We start from the raw sequence: 11,923 nt of genomic DNA, 5'->3' as shown, positions 1-11,923 counted from the left end.
AAACATTTAAAAAATAATGATAAATGTTTCATTTATCAGGACCTTCTTTGTTGTTTTCGACTGATTTGCAAAAATATTATACAAAACTTGTTATTTCAAAATAATAAAATGCACCAAAATCGAAAAATTACAACAACCTTGTAAGCGGACATAGCATAAAATATATATCTTTAGTATGCAATATTCTGTAAAATATATTTTTGTAGAATTTTTATCACCATATCTTTTACAAAAAAAAAGATGGAAAATGTTGTAAAGTGAACTTATAAAAAAGGGGAAAACGAAACATAGACTCACAATGCGCCTGTGTATTATAACAGAGCGTGAATATAAACTGTGCTTTTTTTTTTTTTTTTTGTTTTTTTTTACAAAGAAATGGTCCGTCAGTACGTACGCGAAAGAGGATGTAATTATGTAATACAAAAAAATGCATATATATATATATATATATATATATACATACATGTGTATATATACATATGAACACCCGCATGTGCAAGGTCATATTGTGGGATGCAAAGTAGCACCAATCGTGTGTAACCTGGACTGCACATATGTATATATATACACTGTACTTGTATATGCATGCATATTATTCTCGTAGTGGAGATCCAAGCTAACAATAAATCGCGATATTATGAAGAACAAAAATTGCTTGAATGCTACCTTATTTTCTTGAAAAAAATCAAGAGTTTATATTATAAAACCCTTTTTAAAGCTTATACATTGGAAACAATTTTTTTTTTTTTTTTTTAATAAGCCTATATGTTATTTGTTTTATTGTGCCATATTATAAGCCCAGTGGTATTTGGTGATATCCAATATGAGCACTTGGTCTGATTGTTTTTCTCTTTATTGATGCTTGTGATGTAAACTGATTTGAGAATATATATAATTAATGAATTTATTTTTAAGGCCTTATTTTAGATAGGTACTTTTGACCCCATTCGATGGAAGAAAAATGAGTATAACAAAAATAAATACACACTACTACTGCTCGGTATGTATGTGCATGCGTACGTAGGTAGTTATATAGATTTATGCAATGGGGTGAATAACATTTTGGGTAGAACTAATGTTCATAATTGTTATTTAAAAAAATTATTAGGTTCATATTTAATTATGTAAAAAGGATGCTATTTAAATGGCAGAATTGTGTGCATTCTTTGTTTAATTGTATTAAGTCAAAAATGTATTCATGAAAAGGAATTGATAGAAGGAAATCAAAAATGAACGTCATAAATGTAAGTCACAAAGGGACGTCATAAAGGGACGTCATAAATGGAAATCATGAACGGGAAAGCCCAAATAAACGGAAAATTAGGTGAAAATCAAGCAGAAAAAAAAATAAAATAAAGTGAAAGAATTATTTAAAAACATGCTACGTAAAGAATTTTAAAAATCTAAAAAAAAAAAAAAAGGGCAATTATTCAAAATAACCTTTTGCACTTGAATCTCTTCATACAAATCAAATATGTCGCAGTGTTACATATTTGTTCCATGCACAAACGCGTTACACAGATGAGTTGGAGATATATATATATATACTGCACTAAAAATTTTGCTTATACGTGCATCTTTCTTCGCACACATGATATTGATAAACTGCTTCCCATTCCTTCTATTATATTCTATGGAATTTTCCTCAGTCTTCATCTTCATATACATATTTTTTACATTTACTAATAATTGGGGTAACTTCTGGGTTACACTTAATTTTTTCTCACCTGACTTTTTTTTTTTGTTGTTTTAAAGGGTTATTTAAACCATTTCATAGATAATAAAGAATAACCAATGCTCGCAAGCAAAACATTTCCTAAGTAATGGTTTCTCAATATTCCAACCATTTTTCGAAGATTCTGAAATAAAGCAATTGTAAATATCAATGTCAAAACTAATAATAAGGTAGCGCCATCAGGGGCTTGTACACCTTTTACTACACTATCCGCAATGGTTTTGTATTCCTTTATATCATTTTTGATATCGGGTAAAATTTTTGTTGCAGTATTATGTATCTTCTCTGACCATTCTCCGATGGTATTTATATGTTGTTCCATTGTGCTTTTTTTTTTTATTGATCAGTGGATGTTTTTGAATATGTTTAAGTGCATGTGGGTTTTGCGTATGTATTATTAGTAAAAAGTTGTATAAATATATTTTATATTTATACAACTTTTTATGTAATATCTTTATTTACTACTTTTAAATGGTATTCTTGGTACGCTTATTATATTTATTTATTACGGGGTTCTGAGATTGTTCATTTTTTTTTTTTTTTTTTTTTTTTTTACATTTGACGTTCTACTATATATTACTCTGAATTTATATATATTCTACATATACATATAATCTAAACAGTTGCGCGAAAAATTAAAGAGACTACCGTATATATTATTCTAGGCATAAAAAATTGCTATATTAAAAATTAATAAAAAAAGGAAGAAAAAAAAAAAAAAAAAAAGAGGTAAAAAAATGAAGAAGAAAAAAAAAAAAAAAAAAATAAAGTAAAAAAAATAAATAATAATTATTTTTTTTTTTTTTTTTTTTTTTTTTTTTTTTTTTTTTTTTTCGCATATTCCTTTTATTTATTTAAAGCTACGAAATGAAAAATCCATTTCTAAATACATTTTTTTGAGCATCACTTTAAAAAATTATTTGTCCTATATGCGCATGGAATAAGGGGGAAAGAAAGGGCCATTTTTTGATTGAAATTCTGGTTCATAGGTTTCAATAAGTTTGGCTTGTGTTATATATATATGTATATATATATATATGCATACATATACATATTGAGAGAGAATACATTTATTTATGCAGCGAATTGGATTGGGAATACCCAGAATATATGACGTTGCTAACAAAATTGAAAACTTTTTTTTACCTTTTTTTACGAATATTTTTGAAAAAAGTTAATAATATAAAAATTAACTAACAGTTTTAAAAAAATGTATATATTTAATGATACACTGAATTAGAAAACTTTAAATTCCCATTCTTAAAAAAAACATTTTGGTATTTTTAGATTAATTCTACTAATTAATTAAAGCGCTTAAAAAAGAAAGAAAAAAAAAAAAAAAAGGAGAGATATTCATAATTTAATCAAAAAATTGCATGCACAGGGCGCGATTATATATTTATTGGTTCCATTTTTATATGCTAACATTAGGGTTTTTTATTATTGCTAGTTATGTAAAATACATATATATATATATATAATGGAAATTTCTCTACCTTTTTGTACTTTTCCTTTCATGTTGATTACTTAGGGAACCGTTTTAATTGCTCCATTTTACCTTAGTCCCCCTTTTATTCTTAATTTTGATTTTCCGTTTTTTATTTTATTTTTTGTTCCATTTCATTCCTTCTCGAATTGAATTTTTCAGCCACCTCGTTATGGTTATCTTTTGTTTTTCGACAGATTCTACCCATCCTGATTTTTTACTTTATAATTTAGATTACTTATAGGACTCGTGAATTTTGTGCAATCATTTCTGAGAAAATGGGTAAAGAGAGTTCAACGAAGGAAAGAACAAAAAAAAAAAAAAAAAAAAAAAAAAAATGATAAATATATTACTATATATCATGTTTTCTACCACGTTGTGAAAAAAAAAGAAAAACAACCGTCCTGGAAATATGAAAAAAATGCAAACCCATGTCACAGCACGTGGGTAATATAGTTAATGTTATACATAAAGTAAACATATACTATTATAGAGACAACTATTTTTCATTCTTCATCATTTATGAAAAAAAAAAAAAAGTGTAGGTTAGGTTATCATCAACCGGTACTCCTCTCCGCCCATTTCACTTCACAGCATGACACTTCCCCTTTTTTTTTTTTTTTTTTTTTTTTTTTTTAATGAAATGAAACCACAACTTTTTTATAAACTCGAAATTAAAAATAAAAGAAGAATTATTATTTATGATTAAATAAAATTCTATAGGAATAATACTTTAATAGTTTTGTTAATCACAAAATTAAATGTTGTATCAAATCAATGTTTTTTTTAAGCAAGTGGAAATTTAGGCGATTTCATAATAAATGAGTATCACAAGGATTGTTTTAAAATTATAAAGAAAAATCATTGCACAGGTGTATAAGAAATAAAATGAAATAAAATAAGAGCACAACAAAGAAAAATAATACAAAAATAGAATGAATATGTTTTTTTATTTTCATTTTTTCACCATTAAGCGGAGGGCATTTTCACACCCCTGCAATATTCATATTTTTTCATTCCCTAAAAATAGTGATAAATCTTTAAACAAGATCCATATACACTATGAAAATATGTAAACACATGCACATATATGTTTTATGCATCAAATGTTATGTACACTCTATTTCTAGCGAATCATTTGGGGATAATCCAGTTTTCTCTCTTCCATTTGGCACATATATATATATATATATATATACACCACACACACCCATTTTCTTCTCAATAAGATCTAGAACTTTTGCCATGAAAAAATAAAAATGTAAGCCTTTTTATCAGCTGACGTTTTTATTCTTTATCCGCAAAATCGATGTACACAAAAAGAATTAAAAAATTTAAAAGAAAAAAAAATACACGTACTGGTGATATTCTTTCCCTCACATATAGATATGTCCACAAATTTAAATGTCTTTAAATCTGTTTCTGTATGAGTACAAAAATTTATTTCTTTTAATTGGCCAAATATATTTTTTGCAGATCAAATGGAGAATTATTACTAGGTTATATTGGTGTGTGTGTGAGGGTATAGTCACCTTAGTATAATTATTTAGGCAAAGAGGAGAAAATAGGAAAAAAGACAGTTCTGAATAGTAAAATCGTATGATCATTATATGTAAATATATTTACAATATGTACATATATACACATGAAAAAAAAAAAAAGGAAAAAGGAATGCATTTTTCTGTTCTCTTTGCATTTACCAATTTAAGTGCTGTATCTTTTTTTTTTTTTTTTATTCCTTCACACTTCTGTAAATATCACCTGAGGTGGATGTATCTTTTCCCATTCATCCTTAACGATATTTAAAAACCATTTGAAATCATTAGCGGTACCCAAAAGCAAATCTTCACAAATATTCTCCCTAGTCTCTAAGGAAAGAGCGTCATCATATAACACTCTATTTAATTCTGCATGTATAGTATCTAAATATCTATACCATCTTTGATTCCACATTTCATCTCTCCAAGGTACTTCCATGTGTTTACTATCGGTATAAGTAATATATTCATTTACCATATTTTCAACTGAATCATTCCATAATTGACTTATTTTAGAATATAAATCATCCATTTCCAAACCAACAAAGTTGTTGTTCATTTGATTTGTTTCTAATTCTTCATTTTCTACAATATTAACTGGGTATGTTGTAATTATATGTACATAATTATCCATTTCTTCATCATCTTGTCCAAATAATTGTCCGCATTCTTCAAAAGGATTTTTGCTTTCTGCTTCTAAAATCCTTTGAACTTTTTTTCCTATTTGGTTATTTCTGACCCAAGGGTGGTTATTGTCACTGCACCTGAGGGGATGGGGGTGGGGAGAAAGGTTGATAGATAAGGCGATTATAGTATAGAGGCCGAAACATCTATGAATTCGTTTTGAGCCCTTTTCCATTGATCATAATCGAACAGACAGGAGCATCTGCCAAAGCTGATCCGCCGGTCTGTGAGTCAGCTAGCCAATCATTCGACCTGTCTACTTATATCTACATCTATTTATGTCTACATTTATCTATATATTATATACACATAGATGCCCCTTAGGACAACAAACAATATGAATAAATGGACTTACCTCATAACATAGGAAAAGAGGGGCTGCTCCCAGGACACAAATGTCAAGGCAATAAGATTCAGTGAAAATGTAATAATGTTCATTTTTGCGCTTCTGTGATTTTAGTGATTTTTCAGATGCTATATAGATGAAGAAGATTTTTTTTTTTTTTATGCGTTCTATTTGTAGAAGCTGATATGATAATAATCGGATTTATTAAAAATTGTTTTTATTTATTATTTTGATTTTTCTTTACAAAATGAAAATAGTAAGAAATAAGGGCAAGTATCACCGTTTAGTGTTATTCTAATTTTATAATCGGATATATAAAATAAATGTATTTTTTTTTTTTTTTTTCTCGTTTTAAATGGTTATATATAAAAAAAAAAAAAATTCTACATTCGAAAAAGTTGTACATAAATGTGAATGGATAGGTATATTTTTTTTTTTTTTTTTTTTTTTTTTTTTTTATATAGAACGTCGTAGTAGTATTATTTAAACAATTTATAATTCTTTTATTTCTTCAAATTTGACAAGTATTTCTTTTTTTTTTTTTTTTTTTTTAAGTTGTCAAGCCACAAGCGAAGAAGGCGTTTACAATAAACACAAAATAAAAATATTGACAGATAAAAAACAGTATTATGAGATTAACAAATTTGCTTAAAAAGAATATATTTAAATGTAACAAAAAAGAAAGAAAGAAAAAAAAAAAAAAAAAAAAAAAAACAGATTAAAGTTGTTTAAATTTTTATGGCTATATTAATGATTCTATAATTTTTTTTTATATTTTTTTTTATTCTACTTTGTTATAATTTATTATTAAAACTTATGAAACAACAGAAGCTGAATTATTCTAAAATGAATAATTTTATTAGTCAAGAAAAAAGAAAAAAAAAGATAAAAAAAAAAAACGTTATTCCTTCTTTAAGTTGTATATATCCCCTTTATATATATAATGTACTACATTACATGCAACATGGTTTTTTTTTTTTTTTTTTTTTTTTTTTTTTTTTAAGAATAATACATTTCTATATATTTTTATTCATTCTTTTTTATAATATGTTTACATATTTTTATTTCTTTGGATGAATATTTTTGCGTTGTTTTATTTTTTCCTTATTAACTCAGGCCCCTCTCCTGAAACAAAATAACAGTTTTATTGCTAGCTTAAAGTGCAGAACAATGTACATACATATATGTATATATATATATGTATATATATATTATGCAAATACATATATGTCGTTTCTGTATACATGTTACATATTTGAAGTGAGAACGAAAAAAATGCAAAAATTCTACCCGAGAACAGAAAAGAGTGTTGTCACTGTCCCTCAGGAAGTGCTGCAGCGCCGTTTTAATGTCAAAATAATGGAATTAAATTGTTACATACTTATGCAGTAGTAGTTGATATATGCATAGTACATGTATGTACACATTTTTATATGTATGTAAGATGTTATAATAGAACAAAAAGTGCAAAAGGCTTTCTTTTTTTAAGCATTTTTTTTTTTCTCCAAAAAAACGTACTACCTCCCAAATGGTCATAATGGAGAGTATACATAAAAAGATAAACAAACACGCATATGTTTGCTTGTATATGTTTGCATGCATTGCATTTTCACAATATCATGACTCTTTACAATAAAGTTGTATTAGTTTATCACTTAGGGCTCCTTCAACATTGTTGTCAATGTAAAATTCGAACATGTAACTGAAATGTAATATTACATATTCAACAGTTGTTAAAATGAAAAAAAAAAAAAGCAACAAAAGTAACAGAAGTAAAGAATATAAAAATGGAAAAATGAAAAGCATGAATTTTCATTGGGTAAGGGTTTAACAACGTTCTACTTAGCCTTTTCTCTTTCATAATAATTTTTCTGTTTTTTTTTTTTTTTTTAAGTGTTCTAAGCTCCATTTTTTTTTAATTTATTTTTTTTTTTATCCTTATTTAATATAATCTATGGGAGTAAATCCATCGGGATAGAGGGGAAAAATAATAAGAAAAATAATGAAAAAAATAGTAGCAAAACAACATAATGAGAGTATAATGAAAATGCTGTAACATTATAATGGCAGCATAGTAACAATGTAATAATAACATAAATTGTAATAGGAAAATAGCAAAAATGACTAACCTGCTAATGAATTTTAAGCTTGAGAAAAGCTACCTTTTTGTATTTTTTTCCTTCGTGAATGGAACCGAGATATATTAGATGTAGGTGCATAAGCATGCGTGTTACTACAAACGTGCATATATGTGAAATGGAGAAATTATTGCTACTTTTATTTTACTTTATTTTATTTTTACATCGAATAACAGAGATAATTGCTTAAATTAATACATTAAAAAAAATGCGATAAAAAGAAAAGAATAAACCTGAGGGATATCTGACAAAACGAGAAGTTAGTGACATGTATATCTCCTAACTTGTGATGGTTTGTTAGAATTTTTTTTTTTCTGTCTTTTCTAGTTGTTCTAGTTGTTCTAGTTGTTCTAGTTGTTCTAGAACATGGATAAATATACTAAATTCGCACACCACATGTTACATATAGCATAAATGGAATTCCTAAGGAATCCATTTTCAAATAAGATTTATAAAATTATTTCTTTAACATTTAACCTTCTAAAAGAGTAAGAAAGTTTTTCTTTTGTTTGAAAACATATATTTATTCTTTTTAGAATGGTAGTTATTAATGTTTTTTTTTTTTTTTTTAAAGTGGGCAAAGGGAAATGTATATATGGAATTTTTTTTTATGTACTTTTATTTCTGATGCGTCCTGTGAAGGTGTTCGTTTTTATGCATGCATATATGCATGTATGGATTTATGCATGTATGTATATATATAGATGCACAAATGTCTATGGTTGTGATGACAATTTTGGATATCTGGAAAAAGAGCTTTATACTAAAAACAGGAACTCATACACCTTTCATAACATAGCGAGATATCATTATTTCAAGCCATGAATGAATGACAAAAAGGGTAAAAAAAAAAAAATCTACATCTAGTAAACATAAGAAACTCTCGATTTTTATTTTCATCATTTGAAATATAAATTGAAGTAAAAAAAAAAAAAAAAAATAAAATAAATAATAATAATAGGAACTTCATTTGCACTAAAACATTTAAATGGCTATCATTACAGCATTAATATAATTGCTTCTTATTTAGTGATATAATAATGCCATGTATAAATATATGCTACTCACCTACGTTTTGTATCATTTTAACTGGGTAGCTATAATACCTTAGCTATTTTTTATAGGTTCAGTAGAAAAGCGGATGATTCTGCTTCGGTTTAGTTGTCACTTCATATGGCTAGGGTTTCTCGTAGAGAGAAAAAATGATAAACTCATGATAAGCAAAGTTTTCTACAGTTACGATAATTTTTTTTTTTTTTTTTTTTTTTTTTTTCTAATCAATACTGCTAGAAAAAATCTAACTTTTGCATGCAGTTCTGTTTATTGAGCATCAGAGAAATCGGTATTTTAAAAGTATTACGAAAATTGTTGCTATTTTGCAAATATTTTTCAAATATTTTTATAATTTATATAATTTTCTTAGTTTGTTCGTTTTATAGGATTTTTTTTTTTCTTTTATTTATTATGAAGAGTATTCAATTTTTTTTTTTTTTTTTTTTTTTTTTTTTGACTCAAAGGAAGCAATATAGCGATCATCAGATGGGGTGAGATAGGATGTTCACCAATAAATTAAACGTTACATATATGAACATATATATACACATGCACAGATATATGCACATACAAAGATATACAGAAAATATGTAATTACATTTTTGCATATAACGAAGTTATTGTACCCCTTTAAGAGCTGACTACAGAAAAGAAAAAAAAAAAAAAGAAAAAAAAAAAAAAGGTATTTGTTATTTTTGATGTTCCATTTATTCTAATCTTTAAAAAGAAGAAAATGGTGGAAAGGAGGAGTTGTAAAATTGTAGACTCGAAGAATTTGCATTCTGGATATTATGAACAACACAATGTTAAGAAAAATAGAAATTTCGTTACTGTAAGTTGTGGGAAAAAGAGTTCACATCAAAATTATCACAAGTTGGAAGAAGACAATGCATTTTTCAAAATAACCAAATTTTTTATTTATGTTTACATAGCATGGACACTGTCAACCTCTAATAGGGTACTGAATGAATAAGCATAAAATAGTGCATGCATGTATATGTATGGGTATATATATATATATATGTGTATACGCATATGTATATGCATGTAGATTTATGCTTATGCACTTTTGTATAATGCTTATACACATGAAGCAGTTCTGAAAATATTTTTTCCCCTTGGAATTATTTTTCATATACTTTTTTTTTTTTTTTTTTTTTAGTGTCATACTTTCAACAAACGCAACAAGGAAGATGAACTAATGAAGCTAATGTATTTTTCACCTAACAGTAGATCATTAGCAGGACCAGATTCTCTTTGTGAAGGAAGTACAGATTCTCTTTGTGAAGGAAGTACAGACTCTCTTTGTGAAGGAAGTACAGACTCTATTTGTGATGGAAGTGCAGATTCGATTTGCGATGGAAATGCAGGCTCTATTTGTGATGGAAGTGCAGACTCGCTTTGTGATGGAAGTGCAGACTCGATTTGTGAAGGAAGTGCCGATTCGCCCTGGTATGGAAGCACGGATTCGTTGTTTGATGGAAGTGCAGACTCGATTTGTGAAGGAAGTGCCGATTCGCCCTGGTATGGAAGCACGGATTCGTTGTTTGATGGAAGTGCAGACTCGATTTGTGAAGGAAGTACAGACTCGATTTGTGAAGGAAGTGCAGACTCGATTTGTGAAGGAAGTACAGACTCGATTTGTGAAGGAAGTACAGACTCTATTTGTGATGGAAGTACAAACTCTCTTTGTGATGGAAGTGCAGACTCTATTTGTGATGGAAGTGCAGACTCGATTTGTGATGGAAGTGCAGACTCGATTTGTGAAGGAAGTGCCGATTCGCCCTGGTATGGAAGCACGGATTCATTGTTTGATGGAAGTGGAAAGTGGATGAAGCAAGAAGTAAAGAGAACAAACCCCAATTTGGAACTATATTACAAAATAGCTAATTCCAATATATTTAGGAAATTATTCAATTGTGGAGTTCGAAAGATAAAAAAAAATAAAAGTTGTAGGAAGATTATACGTGTAGCTAAGAAAATCTGGAATGATGAAAGGATGAAACGAATAAAATTTATTTTGCCATTTTTGCCTATCATTAGTATGATAATAGCAGCTCTTGCTGCATTGTTATTAGGGTATAATGTGATTGCTATTTTGATAGCTATTTTTGCCCCATATGCATATCCATTTATTTTTATATCATTAAGATTGGATAAAATAAAAAATAAATCAATCAAATAATGAAGCGAAATAATAGAGCAAAATAATAGAGCAAAACAATAGAGCAAAACAATAGAGCAAAACAATAGAGCAAAACAATAGAGCAAAATAATAGAGCAAAACAATAGAGCAAAACAATAGAGCAAAATAATAGAGCAAAATAATAGAGCAAAATAATAGAGCAAAATAATAGAGCAAAATAATAAAATTGGAAAAGTAACATTTCAAATAAATGTGAAAATTGGATTCCTAAAAAATATCTGCTTATATATATATGTCACTTCCATTTGGGTAGATCAAGGCTATTTATAAAAACCTTCTCTAGAAAAAAAAGGATATTTTTTAGAACCCATTAAACTAAAACACGCCAATTCAAGAGTCATACATGTATGTGTCTATTTTAGATTAATGCACCTTAGAAATGTTCTTACACATTTGTTCATATCTTTGTAGATTTATTTGTTTCTTATTTTTCATTTATTCAATGTAAATGCTCTTAGACAAAGAATTTTCTGTCTGTGCAATGGTTCTGCTGTATTTTTTCTCTAAGATGTTTAAATGGACACGACGGGTGTGCGTAGTAATACTATCGGATTTTTCTTCTTAACCTTTTCATTTCATTCTTTTTTTTTTTTTTTTGTTTAAAACTAAATTTATTTCCACACATGTGAATATGATTACGCATATGTACATGTAAATTTTTTTTTTTTTTTTTTTTAAATTTAATTCCTAATAATTCATTTTGTACAAAATATACTTTTTTTACTTCCCTGCATTTG

At 27.2% G+C, this 11,923-nt stretch overlaps 3 protein-coding genes across 3 annotated transcripts; 1 reads left to right on the top strand and 2 right to left on the bottom strand.

Annotated features, from left to right (window-relative positions):
• Positions 1 to 1,757: 1,757 nt before the first annotated feature.
• On the bottom strand, positions 1,758 to 2,057 carry PGO_020280 (hypothetical protein; the record flags this gene model as incomplete). Its single annotated transcript, XM_028685847.1, has 1 exon — positions 1,758 to 2,057. The coding sequence occupies one exon, from the start codon at positions 2,055 to 2,057 to the stop codon at positions 1,758 to 1,760; it is 300 nt and encodes a 99-aa protein (XP_028541648.1).
• A 2,904-nt stretch (positions 2,058 to 4,961) lies between these two features.
• Positions 4,962 to 5,881, bottom strand: PGO_020270 (Plasmodium exported protein, unknown function; the record flags this gene model as incomplete). The annotated part of the gene is made up of 2 exons (XM_028685846.1): positions 4,962 to 5,523; positions 5,799 to 5,881. 2 exons carry the CDS (start codon positions 5,879 to 5,881, stop codon positions 4,962 to 4,964), a joined length of 645 nt encoding a protein of 214 aa, XP_028541647.1.
• A 3,832-nt stretch (positions 5,882 to 9,713) lies between these two features.
• Positions 9,714 to 11,165, top strand: PGO_020260 (Plasmodium exported protein, unknown function; the record flags this gene model as incomplete). The annotated part of the gene is made up of 2 exons (XM_028685845.1): positions 9,714 to 9,902; positions 10,143 to 11,165. 2 exons carry the CDS (start codon positions 9,714 to 9,716, stop codon positions 11,163 to 11,165), a joined length of 1,212 nt encoding a protein of 403 aa, XP_028541646.1.
• Between the last annotated feature and the right edge of the window lie 758 nt (positions 11,166 to 11,923).

The sequence above is a fragment of the Plasmodium gonderi genome (assembly GCF_002157705.1).
Source record: "Plasmodium gonderi DNA, contig: Chr02, whole genome shotgun sequence".
In the NCBI taxonomy this organism is placed as follows: Eukaryota; Apicomplexa; class Aconoidasida; order Haemosporida; family Plasmodiidae; genus Plasmodium; species Plasmodium gonderi.
The sequence above is the reverse complement of the archived record's forward strand: the minus strand, read 5'-3'. Positions and strand labels throughout refer to the sequence as shown.